This window comes from Nomascus leucogenys, chromosome 3 (assembly GCF_006542625.1).
Source record: "Nomascus leucogenys isolate Asia chromosome 3, Asia_NLE_v1, whole genome shotgun sequence".
Lineage (NCBI taxonomy): Eukaryota > Metazoa > Chordata > Mammalia > Primates > Hylobatidae > Nomascus > Nomascus leucogenys.
The window spans coordinates 123,180,960-123,198,421 of NC_044383.1; the positions used below are offsets into that span (position 1 = coordinate 123,180,960).

Here is a 17,462-nt window from a genome sequence, read left to right on the forward strand (position 1 = left end):
CTGTTTGGCTGGACTTTCTGGGTAGGGCTGGAGCCTGGGGATGTGTGTAGGGAGGTGGCTGGACAGCGTACAGTGCGAATGGCAGTTAACTCCCTTCCCGGGCCTGCTGTGCTGTAGGCTCATGATGAGTAAAAGTCCGCAGAGGAATGAAAAGACCTGGGAAATCGTTTTAATAAAAGCAGCCCTGGCCCACACCATTGATCAGGCCATATAGCTGATGACTAGAGCTCATTGTGACTAGCTCATACTTGTTAAGCCACTGTGGTATACTTGGAAGTTGTGATGGTACATTTTACATGTCCAGTTGGCTAGGCCACAGTATGCAGATATTTGGCTAAACATTATTATAGAGCTTTCTGTGAAGGTTTTTTTTTGTTGTTTTGTTTTTTTTAATGGGAGTCTAACATTTCGATCAGTAGGTTTTTGAGTAAAGCAGATTACTATCTATAATGTGGGTGAGTCTCATCCAATCAATTGAAGACTTTCATAAAAAATGTCTTGATGACCCTAAGGAACAGGGAATTCTGCCAGCAGACTACCTTTGGGTGCGAACTGCAAACAATAACTCTTCCATGGGTCTCCAGCCTGCCTATCCTATAAATTCAGACTTGCCAGCCTCTACAATCCTGTGAGCCAACGCCTTAAAATAAGTCAATATTTCTAAACAAATAAATATATCGATATGTGCATCTATATGTATTCTATTGGTCCTGTTTCTCTGGAGAATCCTGACTGATACAGCTGTAGGAAAAAGAGCAGCTTCAGCATAAATGACAAAAGTCCGAGTGTGCTCCTTACACACTAACAAAACCAGCAGGAGTGTGACCGGAGCATTCTAATCCAGAAGAATGTTGGATGCTCTTGATGCTTGGGCCCAAGAGAAAGCAGCAAAGTCACTATCTGGTTAACTATCCAGTTGAAAGCCTGGAAACAGATGTGTCATGGCTGATGAGGGTGGTCAACGAGAGCCGGTGGGAAAAGTTCCACATGCGGGCCTGTTACCCTGCACAATTCCCAAGGAGCACATTCATCACCAGGTTCCACACAGAGACGTGCCAATGCTGCAATGCGGATGCTGCGGGTGTCAGAACACCACCTGCCCTGCTTGTAGCCTATAACTCAGTCCAACCCTCTTAATACAATCCCTGGTCCCTGGATTGAGCCTGTCCTAATTGAAAAAAGTCATAACAATGACTGATAGCATTTAGTATACACTAACCCATATTTACTACAACAAACCTAATAAACTGTAATTGTATTTTAGGGATGGGGGCCTAGAGAGCAGAAATATGTTTTAAAGAATAGTTCCAATAGAGGTAATACTGATTATTCAGAAAGCAGGTCCTCACACCAGTGTGTTGGAAAGATATCTTTGGTGATGTAACAGCTGGGATAGCAGGGGTATAGAACCAGAAATAGAGCCTTGTTATTCCGTTAATTTTTCTTTCTTTCTTTTTTTTTTTTTGAGACAGGGTTTCACTCTGTTGCCCAGGCTGCAGTGCAGTGGCACAGTCACAGCTCACTGTAGCCTTGACTTCCCCAGGCTCAGGCGATCCTCCCATCTCAGCTTCACAGGTAGCTTGGACTAAAGGTGTGTGCCACCATGCCTGGCTAATTTTTGTATTTTTAGTAGAGATGGGGTTTCACCATGTTGCCCGGGCTGGTCTTGAACTCCTGGGCTCAAGTGATCCTCCTGCCTCGGCCTCCCAAAGTGCTGTTATTATAGGCATGATCCACTGCACTTGGCCACTTTTTTCATATTAGTGAGAAAGTGGGCTTCATCTGCTTACTGAGAAGTTTTGAATTTAATCTGCTTTTGCTCCAATTGTGTTAATGATTTCCACTGGAAATTCATTCCCACCAGCTGGCACTGATCAAGGTGTTAGTAAAGAGAGCACTTCTCCCAAATACTAATATGATTTCTTCAATATGCTTTGTTTTGCTTGGCATTTTAGTTTCATTTGATATATGGTAGAGACTCCTTCATCGTAAAAGAAAAGCTATGATAAAGACAGAGAGTCCAAAGCAAAGCCTTGCGCTTTTCATATGTACTCAAAAAGTTCCCTTTACTTTGGGACCATTTCATCTTGAAAGGTGGGAGGGGTGAGGGAGGAGGAAAGCAGGGGTTATGGATTCCTATCCATGGCTGGTGATAGAGCCAAGGCATGGGGTGGAGGTCGTGGGCCTCTGTCTCTAGACCAGCTGTTTGGAAAAGAAGCGGAGGAATAATGGATGAAGAGCCCTTCGATGCAGGCAAACTTCAGGATTTATTTTTTTTCAATTTGCAAGTTTTGAGTTGAAGCTCCTCTCACTGTGAAGGCAGAAAAATTAAACAAATGCCAAGCTCACAACTCTATGTCTTCTCATAGGAATGGGTATCTCCAATCACGGTTCCTTGGCAGCCCAGTGTAGAAAATGTGAGAAGGAGATAAATAAAAGGAAACAGAGAGAAGCAACTGTAAGGATAAGGAAGTGATCACTGATTTGTGGATCCCAGACCCTCATGCAGCCAATTAGTGGCACTTGAACACAACTGGAAGCACCTAGAATTAGTATTCCCCAGGGAAAGTAAAAAATGAATTCTGCTTTACAGTGGTTTTAGAATAACGCTTTGTTTCTAGCAATAAAGTTGTCTGATGTTCTTGAAGATCACAGAATTTCTATTGATCAGAGTGGTTATGATTTTATTTTTTATTTTTTGAGACAAGGTCTCACTCTGTTGCCTAAGCTGGAGTGCAGTGGTGCACCTATGGCTCACTGCAGCCTCTCCTGGGCTCAGGTGATCCTCCCACCTCAGCCTCCCGAGTAGCTAGGACTACAGGCATGCACTACCAAGCCTGGTTGATTTTACTTTTTGTAGAGATGAGGTCTCACTATGTTGCCCAGGCTGGTCTTAAACTCCTGGGCTCAAGCCATCCTCCCTCCTTGGCCTCCCAAAGTGCTGAGATTTCAGGTGTGGGCCACCATGCCCAGCCTGATTATGATTTTAAAGAAGAAAAAAGGCATGTGTAAAAGTTCATCATTGTTAATTCACAAGGCAGGTGGCCGAAGGACCATGGAAAGCAGCTGGCAGTGGACACGGGACCTGTATGAGTTCTCCGAGGGTGTGAGAACACTTCCGAACGTCGGCCAAGCTCAATGGCAGAGTCCCGGGTTGCTCCACGCATTGCTGGTGGTAGTTGTTTCTGCCTTTGCCTCAACCTGTTTCTGTTAGACACGGATTTGTCAAAACCTTGTCTAAACCGTCATACTGACTTCTAGTTTTAGCAGATCTCCTTCCTAGACCAGCAAAGATTTTTTAAAGCTTACCTTTCAAAGTCCTGGCACACTGCTTCTCAGAAGGCTGAGCACGGCGAGGGGGCCCTGGGACGAAGGACTCCACGTGGACGCAGTAAAGAGTGTTCGGCTCTAGCCAGGTGAGCACCAGTGTGTGGTTGGTCACACACTGGGACCACTAGGATAGGGAATTGCAAACACTGGTTAGAGCCAGACATTTCTGGGACCACCCCAGACAAATAACTGTAGAAGGAAATAAAAGACCAAGGCACCATTTAATTCTTTACTATCAGTATAAGCTTTTCTTTTTTTTCAGCAACAGTTTCAATATACTCTTTTCCTTTAGCTTAGCAGAGCATGGTCAGGAACTGGACCAATGCTGAGAACAATTCTAAACAACACATGGATAGAGTTTTTATTCATTGTCCTGGGTCCTTGCTCACATTTTTTTTTTTCTTCTCAGAGAAAGACTGTGCAAGTGAAAGCTCTCCATCAAAGTGAAGTGTACAATCTCTCTACACTCCAATAACACCATATCCTGTCAACAGAGTTTCTGTAAAAAAGATCTGAAGTTAGTTCTGTAAAATTTCTGTATATAGAATTGTATTTTGTGTGGCGTATCTTTTGAATATCATGGCTTCCCAGATTCATGTGCAGAGAATCAGTGCATCAGGGTTGTTTGTTCCCACATTAGCTACAGAGTGGTATAGGAATGTATGCCCCATTCCATTTCAGGCTTACCGTTCTATTTGATTTAGTATTCAACACAGACACATTATACTTCAGATTGGAGTATATTTGTTGCATGGAAACAGGAAGGTCTTCTGGATTTCTCTTCCACTTCTCTGGAGCTGTCAGGACAACAGAAATGGACTTCTCATCTGTAGTCAGTGCCACCTCTGGTGGGCCAATTTGTGCTTAAACGGGGAGAAAGAGGGTATTATCATGTTCAGATGAAAAATTACCTTAGATAAAGCTGCCATATAATCCTACTTGGATCAAGGCCCTAAAAGACATTCTTTTTTTTTTTTTTTTGAGGTGGAGTCTTGCCCTGTCGCCTAGGCTGGAGTGCAATGGCGCAATCTTGGCTCACTGCAACCTCCGCCTCCTGGGTTCAAGCAATTCTCCTGCCTCAGCTTCCCAAGTAGCTGGGATTACAGGTGCCCGCCAACACACCCAGCTAATTTTTGTGTTTTTAGTAGCGGCGAGGTTTCATCTTGTTGGCCAGGCTGGTCTCAAACTCCTGATCTTGTGATCCGTCCACCTCGGCCTCCCAAAGTTTTGGGATTACAGGTGTGAGCCACCGCGCCTGGCCTTAAAAGACACCTTCTTACAGGAGATGCCTCAAAATGTACTAAGGTGGGCCTGAGTTATGCCAAATCTTGAAACCATTTCACACAGCCTGATTCAATGTTAGAACAGCAAATTCAAGTGTTCTGTTTCCTTAGTCACATGCATAAACAGTAGATGGTTAATACAATCAAAACTGTTTGTAACATTTCTGTGAATTGAAAAGTTGGTGATAAATGACAACAACATGATTTGGTAAGTGGAAAGTCAGAGATGTGATTAGAATGATCTAGAACAGAGACCAGGCGACTTTTATCCTAAAGGTCTGGACAGTAAATATTTCAGGCATCCCAGGCCATATGATCTCTGTTGCACTACTCCACTCTTGTATTGCAAAAGCAATCTAAGGTAACTATGTAAACAAATGAGTGTGGCTTGTGTCCCAATAAAACTTTATTTATGAATAGACATCAATATTCCAATTTCCTTTACTTTTCTAATGCCATAAAATATTCCTTGGATTTTTAGAAACTAAAAATATAAATACATTCTTAACTCTTGGCTTGTAGAAAAACAGAAAGGGGGTTGTTGGATTTGTCCCAAGGGTAGTTTTCTGACCTCTGATCCAGAAGGGCTCCCGGACTTATGGAGCGCTTGCAGAGCTCATTATGGCAGCCCTGAGTGGGTCCTTCATGACTGAGTCAGCCATAGCTCAGGGGATGGCAACATTATAAAAGTAAATACCAGGAAGAAGTTGCCTTAATTCTGAGTTACACTTGGAAATTACATCATCACACTACCAAGTTCATACAAGCAGCAGCATAGTTGGATAATCAGGACAATCTTTAATCCATCTTGTGGAGACATTAATAGTCCATAAACCCACATTAAATAAAGTCATTTTGTTCCTCAAATTACATAGCTTCCACTAAGTAGTAAGACAAAGTCAAAATTTGATATCATTGTCACCTAGTATCAATTTTGGATCTGGGAGAGATCTTAGAGACCACTTGGCTAAACCTTTCACTCTAAAGATGAGACTCAGGCTGGGTGTGGTGGCTCATGCCTGTAACTCTAACACTTTGGGAAGCTGATGTGGGAAGATAGCATGAGCCCAGGAGTTTGAGACCAGCCTGGCAACATAATGAGGCCCTGTCTCTACAGTCAATCAGTCAATCAAGGTGAGACTCAGAGCCAGCAAGGTTAAGGACTTTGTCCTGCTCACTCAACCCACTGGTCCAGAATAGAGCCAAGCCTCTGGGCAAGGCCGTCTATGAGGCTGCGACTGTTAAACCGGATATTAATACATGTTTAACTGACCATTGCAATAATGGCATTACTTACTTTCTAAAAAAGGATAGAACCGTCCACTTTCAGCCCATTTGGAACACTTTGTTCCGCAAATGGCCTTAACTTTGGCATAATACTGGTGTTCGTAGTCAGAAGTTTCAGCAGAAAGATCACAGTAGGTTCTATTGATATTTCTGCATTCTGATTTATTCAGCCATTTCTTTTGCCCATATCTGCTAAGAAAGAAGTTGAATTAATAATGAGGTGCCCTCTATACTTTACAATAAAAAAACTCAGTCGTTTTATAAAACTGAATGGAACTGATGACCTTCTCTTCAGAAAAACAAAAGTGCCTGTCATTGAGATAAAAAAGAATCCACTTTTGCTGCGGGCAATTTTTTTCATTAGCTGTCAGGAACATGAGTCAGAGTTTCTGTAATCACCTTTCTTTCTGTGAATTATAATATGGATAGTGTATTTTGAAAGCATATATTTTATTGTTATTCTTTAGCTACAGTGAAATTTTTACATATTGTCTGATCAATTCTTCTAGTAATTATCTATGTAGGTTTTCAGTCTATTATGTACACAAGGTCAGTTTGATGGATTGTTTGAAGAGCAGTTTGTCATTTTTTTACTTGGAAGAAAAACTACTTTGATGTTCTCATAGCATATAAAACTCTAAGCATCAATGATTCTAGGGAAAATACACGAGGCTGGAGTGCATACAGAAATCTGCATTTTTGATAATTATAGTGATCATGATAATATTGACTAGGTTGGTCATGTTGATTTTCATTTTCTGTATTAAAAACACAACTCCCATAGCAAATAGGGAGGTGGCAATATTTTTAGCCCTTTTCAGGGGGGAAAGACTGAAGTGTCGAGTTCAGGTAACATGTGATAAACCAGTGAAAGGGACAGGGGAGGCAGCATGGGAAAGGTGATGAGTTACAAGTGGCAGCCTAGGGAGCAGCTGAGAGGACACTACAGTGGTCCAGGGGAAGATGTAGGTCGCTTGGACAAGGACGGGGGCAGTAGGATAAATAAGGACAGGACAAAAGCAAGAAATATTAGGAGATAGGACTTGGTGATAGAAAACATGTAACAGATTAGGGAAACGAAGGTGTTAAGGATGCTGTCTCTTTCTGTCTGGGGCAGATGGGTGGAATGGTGGTGATATTTACTACGATAAAGAGCACTGAGACAGAACAGATTTGGGAAATGGATGGGGAGGCAGGGTAGGAGGGGAAGATAAGATGTTCACTTTTGATGCCTTGAGCCTGAGTATGTGCATGGGAGGTAGAGATTTTGGAGTCAATGTCATCAAACTGCTCATTGATGGCACAAGCATGAATGAATGATCCATGGAGACAAAACAAAGTCTAGGATAAAATTTCAGGAGTGTCAAGATTTAAAGATTGGATAGAAAGAAGATCTGGAAATAGCAACTAAAGAGGGATGAGAAAAAAATATCATAAAGGTCAAGGGAAGAGTGCGTCTTGAGAAAGAGGGTATGTCCATGTATTGCCAAAGCTTAAGGATATTTTCTCTTTTCAGAATATGGCAACAGATTTCTGAAAGTAAATGTTTCCCATTTCCTAAGTACCATATCTACCAAAAGACATCAGAAAGATAGTCAGGTCTTACTGATCAACTTCTCCATCCAAGTGATCACTGTTACTTAGGGGCTTTCAATTTTTTTTTTGACCATGATCCACAGGGAAAAAAAAATACATTTTACATTGTGATTCAGCTCACAAAATATAAAACTATCTAACATATTAAAACAAAAATTGTACAAGAAAATATTTAAACTTTACCACATGCCTTGCATTCAGTTATTTTTCATTCCACTCCATTCCACACCATTCCATTCCTTTCCATTAAAAATAATGTCTCTCAACATTCATTTCATGAGTCATCAAAGAGTCCTGAGTCGTGGCTTGAAGACTATTGCCATTGCCTATGTGACCCCTCCCTCCTCAAACTTCCTCACTCTGCCAAAGGCAAGGCAGCTTCCCATGACAGATGCTGATGCAGGAGAAAAGGCTCTTTACAAGATTTTCAACAAAATAAATGAATGATGACCAGAATCACTCAGCAAATATTACAGTAATGACGCTCACGCATGGCAAACAGCCATATGGGGCCCTCAGTGGTCTGATTTACAAGCTTTGTCTCATGTAATTATCATAACAACCCTAGGGGGTAGGTGCTCTTATTTTCATCCCATTTTACAGATGAGACAGCTGAGGCTCAGGGAGATTAAGGGATCCACTCAAATTCACATGACTAGTAAACGGCATTCCTGGGATTTGAACCACTCTTCCCTGATGCCAAAACTTCTGTTTTTAGTGCTACATTCTATTTTTTTGCATTAATTGTTTTGGTGGATAGAATTTAAGCTTTTGGTAAATTTTCATCTTGGAAACAAACTTCACTCAAAAGTATAAAAGTATAATCTGTAACCTTCCCAGCTAGGTTCATAGCCTGGCTATGAACTGGGGACTATCTGACTCCAGAGCTGAGCTTGGAGCCCTCTGGCAGTGAAATACGTTGCCCTATATTCCTGTCCCTCTTTCACATGCACAGGCATGTAAGAACTCCAACATGGCAAGCTTCTTTTTAAACACATATTTTTAAAAGTTGCACCATCTGAGTGATCTGCTCACACAGAGCAGTGATGACTCTGTCTATTTTTTAAAAATCCCTTTCTGAATCACATAAAACATAAAGGACAGAGCAAGCTCTTTGCTCCACCTAATGGATAAGGAGGCAATGACATGCTCATGAGCCTTTTCTCTTTGCAAAGTGATTTCTTTCCTCTAACACCGGCTCCTGAGAAACTCCTTGGAAATGAGAATGAGGTTCTGGATAAATGAGGTCACTGTGAGTCACTGTTGAAGTCTTTCACTGGTTTTAGTGATCTGAATTTTTTTTTCAAAGACAAAACTGACTTTGTTCTTTTTTGAAAATATGGTAAATGTTTTTTAATTCAAACAATCAAACAATTCAGAAAGAATAATCAAAAGAGAAACAAATCATCCTAAAACCCATTACCCTGGAACATTTGGTGTGTATGATTCTGGATAGCTCATTGTGTTTCTGTATAAACAGAAGGATGATAAGATAGCAAAATAGATGGACAAAAATTAGATTATACCATACATATGGTTTTAATAAAAGTAGTCAGTTCAGTGTGCCTTGAACTTTGATAGAAAAAAGAAATTGAAGTGAGATTAAAGGAACTACAGAAGTGCAAATGTTTGTCATCACAAGAGATGTTTGTTCCTGAAAGAGCTTTTAAATTAAGAAAATGGTTTGTGAAAAATATTGAGAGGTTAATTATTAAAAGAATAAAATATTGTCATTTTAGATGACATTTAATGGCTTCTGGCTATGAAAATCAGTACACTTATAGTTCCCCCCCCTTTTCCACCTTATATTATTGTTTAAATTCAAATTATTTCTAAGAAACTTCTATAATTACATTTCCATCACTATTTAGTCTTAGTTCTACATTTAGATGAATTCCATGCATGCTACCAGTCTTTTTGTCACCACTAAGTTCTTCTTTTGGGTTTGTCTTTATCTCTTTGTTAGCTGGAGGTCATCTTTAGTTAGTGCTCCACCTCATCCTCCAGGAAGGTCTCAGAAAAGTGATCTCCTGAGTTCCCACCTGCTTCCAAACACCAGTCTACTGAACTTAGTAAGAGTCTTAGGTTACACTTGTCTTTTCCTCACAAGATATATTCTGTTGAGTGTTGCCAGATTGAAATTATCCCTTTCTCCCAACCTGGGTTCTGCTTTTGCTAAAATGGCCATGAATCATTTAAATATCTTAAAGTCCAATAACTTCACCAGGATATGTCTTGCTATTGTTTTTACCAAATTTTTCTAGACATACTACACATTTATGATACACAGTTCCAAACAGTCTTTATTACCTGTTCAACCATTACTATCACTTAGCTCTAACAGGTTTTTCATCTTGATACAGTATTTTTATATGCCAGCATTTTCCTAAGCTCTGCACACTTCCTTAAAAAAAAGCATGTTCTCCCTGTTGTCTTAGAATCTCTTCTTTCACTGTTTTCTCTTCGAGTTTTACCTTTACAGATCCTGTTGTTTATGCACTCTAACAAAATTATGGACTGTTATTTATTTTAATTCTTCCTTATTTCCATAGCAAAGCTTTCTGGAAACTTGTATTCTTTTTTCCTCTTTCCCTCTTCCAGTAATTATGAATAGGCGCTATGCTAGTTCCCTTGGGACTATTACTCTTTGACTGGGGCCAGCTGTTTGTTGAACAGGCAAATGGATATAAGAATAGGGCTCAGATAATGAGCTTTTGCTCTCTACAATTTTGTTTGTTTGTTTGAGAAAAGACCTGGCTTTATTGTCCAGGCTGGAGAGCAGTGGCATGACCTCAGCTCACTGGAACCTCCACCCTCCAGCTCAAGCCATCCTCCCACCTCAGCCTCCCAAGTAGATGGGACTACAGGCATGCACCATCATGACAGGCTAATTTTTGTATTTTTTGTAGAGACAGGGTTTTGTCATGTTGCCCAGGTTGGTTTCGAACTTGTGAGCTCATGCGATCCAGAAGTCTTGGCCTCCTAAAGTGCTGAGATACAGGTGAGAGCCACTGTGTCAGGCCAATGCTCTCCATAATTTTAAACTTCTGTTTCCATCAAATACCCTCTCACCAAATCTATTATTCCCTTTGCTCCCTGGGAAGCCTGTCTGCCCTCAGGTTTTGGGCTGCAGGAGGCTGATGTTGTAGCCTTCCTGGGCTGTCTCCCAGCCAGTGCCACCTCCCTTTCCTCCTGACCCCGGCTCATTCCCAGCTTCTCCCTGGGCTGTGACAGGGCCTCCACAATGGACATGTCCTGTGTGCCTGATTTCTGTTTCAGTTCATCCATCTCTGACATTCCGTGCCACCAAACTGGGGGTCCGTGGGGACATTTCCTTAATTTCTGGTGGTGGCAATCCTTAGATTTCCATGCTCTCAGATTGTTAGGTGGGCCTCTTCATACTGTGACACTTATTTTGTGAAATCATTTCCTGTGGTTGGAGCTGGGAAGGTATAGGTTTGCTTTCAGTTTCTGCAGCTGTTTTTCTTCAGATTCCACAGGATTTGGCTTGGATGGTTCCTAGTTTGTGGTCAGGGTTGTGGCCATTTCCTTTGTTTCTCTGAAGATGGACACTGACTATCTGTTTTGCATTCTTTCCTGCTTGCAATGAGTTTTGAGGGCCAGATGAAATGTCTATTCACTGCTATCTTTAAGTGCAACAGCTGATCACACAAAATGTGCACGCGGTTTCAAGGAGTCTAAGGATGCCTATAATTCCAAACAGCTTAGAAATTTCAGAGATGATGGATTGCCTTGTTCGCTCAGCCACCTAATAATGTTTTATTATTAGAAACTTCTTTTCTCTGTCTAAATAACCTCACCTTTCCTGAGCCCCCCAATGCCTCTGTCTCCATGAAGAAACTGTTTTCTAATTTAATCTTACAAAACATCAAGAAAACTTAACCTGAAATATTTAAAACTTTTCTCTCTTTCAAACACATTTAATACCACAGAGAGTTTATCTTTGCACAATTCACAGGAGTCTGAGTCTTGTGTTTGTAAGCTAGCCAAAAGGAAAAGAAGAAACTTACATGAAATACTGCACAGTGTAAGTAACTTTAACTCCCTGAAGACCCTCTGGTGGAGTCCACTGTAGGACATTCTTCATGTTGATGGATAAGAAGGTGATGTTTGCAGGTTTAGGCAAACCACCAGAGACACAGGAAACTGAAAAAGGAGCAGAAAGGAATTGAGGTCTTAGTGGTAGAAAAGGAAAACATGATTCCTGTAGCAGCTAGACTCCAGAGATGGCCCCCAATATGGCCTTCCAGTATGCATGCCCTGTGTAACATCTCTGAAATGAAAAAGAGAATGCGGCAGAGGTGGCTCTGGGACCAAGCCAGGACTTTTGCTTTTCAAACAAAATTCCCGAGTTGCTATGTAAAATAACAGCTAACTTGCTGGAGAGACCATGCTGAGAGATTGCATGAAGAGAGGCTCAGTTGTCCTGGTGTCCCAGCTGAGCCCAGCCTTCTAATTAAGGGGCCACAATGAAGTCACTGTGGCCATTCTAGCCCCTTCTGTCACAGACTGAAGCTGCATGAGAGACCTCGTGTGAGACCAGCAGAAGAATCATCTGGCAGAGCCCCAGTTAATCTCCAGAAGTTTAAGAAATAATAAAACGATTGTTTTAAACCACTAAGTTTTGGGGGTAGTTTGTTATGCACAGCAGAGAACTAAAACAATCTCTTTATTAGATAAAAAAATAAAATTTAGAGTAGGTGGCCCCGAGAGGCCAGAGTTTCAAAGGTTAGAATTGGGACTGCCTTTACTAAAGATTATAGAAAAGCAATAATTAGAAAAGGAACCAATGAAATAAGACGATTTATTGAAATAAACACTGGTATGTTCACATAGGGGCACTCTAAGAAAAACTGTATCCTAGAGGATTAATTTATAGAAATCCTTGTGGAGAAATGGTAAAGAATTGAGAAACTACTAAAAACTTGGAAAAGGAAAGGAGAGGCTACTTTCTTATAAAATAAAGCAAAGATAAGCCTTGAATTAAAGTAAATGAAAAAATTCAGTGGTAATATGTAGGAATCAAAATATTAATTTAAAATATTGGAAAGATCACAAAGCACGGAGTGATAACAAATCAGGTTTTATGAAGAACTTATCCTGTCACAAATATGCACATTCTAGTCAATCAATGAACTTGAAAAATACAAAATATTAATACTGCAAATCAAACTTAGGAAATAAAATTTAGTTCAGTCACTGATGGCAGGTCCAATCTTGGCTAAGTATCATAATTCTTGAGTAAAGTAGCTGGGACTAATGTCAGAGAAAGGAATTATGTGTGAGGTAATTGTTGGTTAAGATTAGTTCTATACAATGTATTGTTATTTTGCAAGCCAAGTGAAAAGAAAAATTATTTCCTTTAGAATTAAACTTCGTAATATCACCCTGATTCTAAGCAAAATTAGCTCTTTAGTGTAAAGATGGCTGAGTGTAGGTATGCTTGTGCTATAATTGTAATGACTCCTACTTTTAACCTTGCTCATTTAAAAAATTTTTAGTCTTATTTTTTAAAAAAATATTACTCACAGAGAGGCACAATCAATTGACCACTGCTGTGTGCGTGCATGCGTGCGTGTGTGTGTGTGTGTGTGTGTGTGTTAGGGGTAGGGGAATCTCAAAAGGACATAGCCTGCCCAACATCAGTCTTTGATTTCTTCTTGTAATTCTTTGGAACCATTGGGTAGCAAGTGGTGTTGGTATTTTCTGGAGATTACATACAGTGAATATTTATCAACGATTTAATACTGCTTTGTGGTACTACTAGGTTCTCAATTTTAATCAGATTTTTGGAGGCAAAACAGAACATGGGGAGGCAGCATATTGAGTATAACACTTCTCAGCTCTTCAGAAATGCGGAACCCATTTAATATAAAAATTTCCAAGGATCTTTCCAGATCTAAAATGCTGTGGCCTACATTTTTAGATGGCCCTAACGTATGAAGAGTGGTTAGCATCTTATACAAAATAAAATAGACTGTATTATAATATCACTGGTGGAAGACATTGTCAAAACACGGCTTTATAGAACTGAAAAGGAAATTGAACATTTTGGTTTGTGGCAACATGAGTTTGGAGATAGAAAACAGAAGTTATCTCAGATAGTATAGTCCAGGCATATCGTCTCAAGGTTCAATCTGTACAAATCTTTATCTTCTACAACACTGTATTCTATTTGTCTTCTTTTTTTTTTCTGAGACAGAGTCTCACTCTGTCGCCCATGCTGGAGTGCAGTGGCATGACCTCAGCTCACTGCAACCTCTACTTCCCAGGTTCAAATGATTCTCTTGCCTCAGCCTCCCAAGTAGTTGGGATTACAGGCACTCACCACCACGCCTGGCTAATTTTTTTGTATTTATAGTAGAGACGGGGTTTTTCCATGTTGGCCAGGCTGGTCTCCAACTCCTGACCTCAGGTGATCCTGCCATCTTGGCCTCCCAAAGTGCTGGGATTATAGGTATGAGCCACCGCGCCCAGCCCTATTTGTTTTTTTAATGTGAGTAAACAAATGACAGAACTCTCAAGATGCCTAAAACATACCCAAAAAGGTTTTGAGAAACAACTTGGAGTAAAAGAAATAGATAGGCAATTTTATTTTAATTTAGCTTTTTTGGTTGCTGTCATAAGGAAATAAAGCATTTTTTCTCTTCTGAAATAAACTATACTCTGGAATGTGTTGTCAATAATTAATGTTCATTGATTCACTAGACATTTTGATTAATGCTTTGTAATTGTCTAAATGGTCCTTCACAAATGCTATGCCAGTTGTTGAAATGTTAGCAAACTCTGGTAATGATCTTAAACCAACAGAATGAATAATGTGACAATAATAACATTAAAAAATAATGTTCTTATGCCATTCTATTCTTTGAGAAGAGAATATATTTCATTATAAATGCTGTGAACTATGTATGCCTCCCCTGCATGTCTATATTATGGGTAAATGTTATCTATCACCATGACTGTGGTAGCTGGCCTCCAATAATCCCTTCCTCTTGGCATTCACAGGTTGTATCGTTCTCTCCCACATTGTGCCTGGGTTGGTCTACGTGTCCAATAAAATATGACAAAAGCCATGACAAAAGACACTTCTGAGATTAGGTGATAAAAGGCACTGTGGCTTCTATCTTGTTTTCTTTGTCTTGGATCATTTGCATGGGCAACACCAGTTGCTTTGTTGTGAGTGGCCCTGTGGAGGCCCATGTGGCAAAGTAACTGAGGCTTCCCAAAGCTGCTGAAGAACTGAGTGAAGCCTCCTGCCAAGAGGAACATTAGTGATCTCAGAAGTGGATCCTCCGACCCCAGTCCAGCCTTTGGATGACTGCAGCCCCAGCTTGCCTCTTGACTACACTCTTGTGAAAGACCTTCAGCCAAAACCAGTTGGCTAAGCCCTTACTGGAATCCTGACCCTCAAAAAATATGTGAGATAATATTTGTTGCTTAAAGCTATTAAGTGTAAGGTAATTTGTTACTTAATAGTAGAGAATGAATACAACGATTCTAAAACTGAAAGCATCTAAGACAGACCAATCACTAAAAAAAAAATCCCCCATTCCCAATAATTTAATAAATGGCACTTACCTTAACAATTTTGAGAAATGTTCTTTCTAATAGTTTGATTTTATGTTTATGAAGAAAATTAAAAACTACCCAAGGAGAAGACCAGAAACTTACTATCTTTTTAATAGCAAGTGAAGATCACAGTAAAAACTTTTTGAATTTTTTTTAAAAAAACAAATGCTTAGTTAAGCTCATTGCAAATACACCGACAAGGTTTCAGAGTAATAAACATCTTTAACAGAAATCCACTTAAAAATGAATGTTATATTTTGTACACTGTATCTGGGGAAAAAATACTACAGCTTTTAGACCTGCAGGTTCTTCCTTTGGATTGACGTTATCTTTCTGATGGCAGAGGCAGAAAATGTTTCAGTTTTGGATCATCCTGTTGTCAATAAATCAAACTATTATTCAGGGGCAGACCTGTTATGAGAAAAGTAGGTCACGTCTTGATATCAGCCCATCTCTAAATCTCTCCAGGACACAAAATATTCCTGTTATAACATGGTCTGCTGGTTTTGAAACCTTTTTTTTTTTTCTTAAGTCAGAACAAATTAAGCCATGTTAGTCATCTTTCCTTAGATTAGGCAAAGCACATCTTGTCTCTCTGCTTGTCGACATTTTATTTTCAGAAATGGATGTTTATAAATTGCTGTGGATTAGTAGTATTTTGTTAATTATGGACTTTTAATAATGTGCCTTTGATCAATGGAAATAGATGGTTCTTACTACAGAGAGGTTTGACTTTTCTGCAAAGAGGAGTTAATTCTCTCACATGGACTGCTTGTTCCTTTGGATTAGTTCTGGTTTCACTTGGAAATGGTATCATACGTTTGGGTATGATTAAAAATAATGTTGTGGCCAGGCGTGGTATCTCACACCTGTAACCCCAGCACTTTGGGAGGCCAAGGCAGGTAGATCACTTGAGGTCAGGAGTTCGAGACCAGCCTGGGCAACATGGTGAAACCCTGTTTCTAGCAAAAAAAACACAAGAAACAAAAATTAGCCGGCATGGTGGTGGGCACCTGTAGTCCCAGCTACTTGGGAGGTTGGGGCAGGAAAATCACTTGAACCAGGATGGCAGAGGTTGCAGAGAGCCACTGCACTCCAGCCTGGGCAACAGAGCGAGATTCTGTCTCAAAAAATAAAATGTTGAAAGTGGGATCCACTTATGACAGGCTAAGAGGCTCTGTTTTAATAAAAATAATAAATATTGTGAAAGCCTTTATATGTTAAAATGTATTTAGTCGATACGAGCAAGTTGGTTGGCATATAATAAAAATAGTTGCTAACACTTACTAAATCCTTACCACACAGCCAGCATGGTCTATATGCTTTACACAAACCAACTCATTCAGTTTCCATCACAGCCCTATGGTAGGTACTATTGTTATCATCTCTATTATACAGATGAGGAAACTAAGGCACAGAGGAGTTTAGTAAGTTGCCACAAATTCACACAGCTAGTAAGTGGAGGAGCTGAGTTCAGAACCCACACTCTTAACCTCCTCACTCACATGCCAGCGTTGTAAACTAAGTAGAATTTAAACAGAATTTAAAGATAAGAAAAGGCTCACGAGAAAACATGTATTAATCTATGATATTAATACATCAAATAATTTGGGAATTTAAAAATGTTAGATACTAATCTATTCAGCAAATTTTTTGGGATCCCACCACATTTTGTCACAGGAGGTCCGTTCCTTTTCCTGCTAGAATATGTCCTCCCTTATCTGGTCCTAGGGAATGCAAGCGGAAACTCCTCCTCTTTTGACACATTCTCCAGATGATATGGTGACCACAAAGGTAGGGATTCCTAGAAGACTGTGTTGGACTCTACTCTGGTTTATGTTTAGTTGCTGAGAACAGGATTTCTATTAATTTGAAACCACAGTTAAATTTATAGATATGGATACACATATTTCACCTTGGCCTTGGACTTTGGCTCTTTGTCTCCCATATAAATCATACTATAGTCAATCCTATCTGTATTGATGAGAAACATCAGTTCGACACTCATCTTATTCAGTCATTCAACTCATATTTATTGGGTACGCTTATGGGTATCTCTTGCAAAAACAAATAAATAAAAATAAAATATATATTAAAGTCCTAACCTCTGAGTACTTCAGAATGTGACCTATTTGGAAATGGAGTTGTTGCAGATACCGTTAACATGAGATCATACTGAAGTCAGGTGGGCTCCTGATTCAGTATAACAGATATCCTTATAAGAAGACAGCCATGGGAAGACACAGAGACACAAGGAGAATGCCATGTGAAGACGAAGGACTGGAGTGATGCACCTACAAGCCAAAAATGCCTGGGACCACCAGGAGTTGGAAGAGGCAAGGAAGCAGGCTCCTCTAGTCTTCAGAAGGAGTG

At 40.0% G+C, this 17,462-nt stretch overlaps 1 protein-coding gene across 4 annotated transcripts in view; it reads right to left on the reverse strand.

Moving 5' to 3' along the window:
* IL20RA (interleukin 20 receptor subunit alpha) overlaps positions 1 to 17,462 on the reverse strand; it is a 42,723-nt gene that overhangs the window by 3,100 nt on the left and 22,161 nt on the right. For 2 of the 4 annotated variants that reach the window (XM_003255773.4, XM_012505901.2), the window contains exons 2-5: positions 11,528 to 11,663; positions 5,911 to 6,089; positions 4,018 to 4,193; positions 3,310 to 3,454 (exon numbers count right to left, since the gene is read on the reverse strand). In XM_003255773.4, the coding sequence (XP_003255821.2) occupies positions 3,310 to 3,454; positions 4,018 to 4,193; positions 5,911 to 6,089; positions 11,528 to 11,663 (636 nt within the window). The remainder of the gene's footprint in view (positions 1 to 3,309; positions 3,455 to 4,017; positions 4,194 to 5,910; positions 6,090 to 11,527; positions 11,664 to 17,462) is intronic. The other 2 variants (XM_030803645.1, XM_030803641.1) reach the window with 2 other exon arrangements.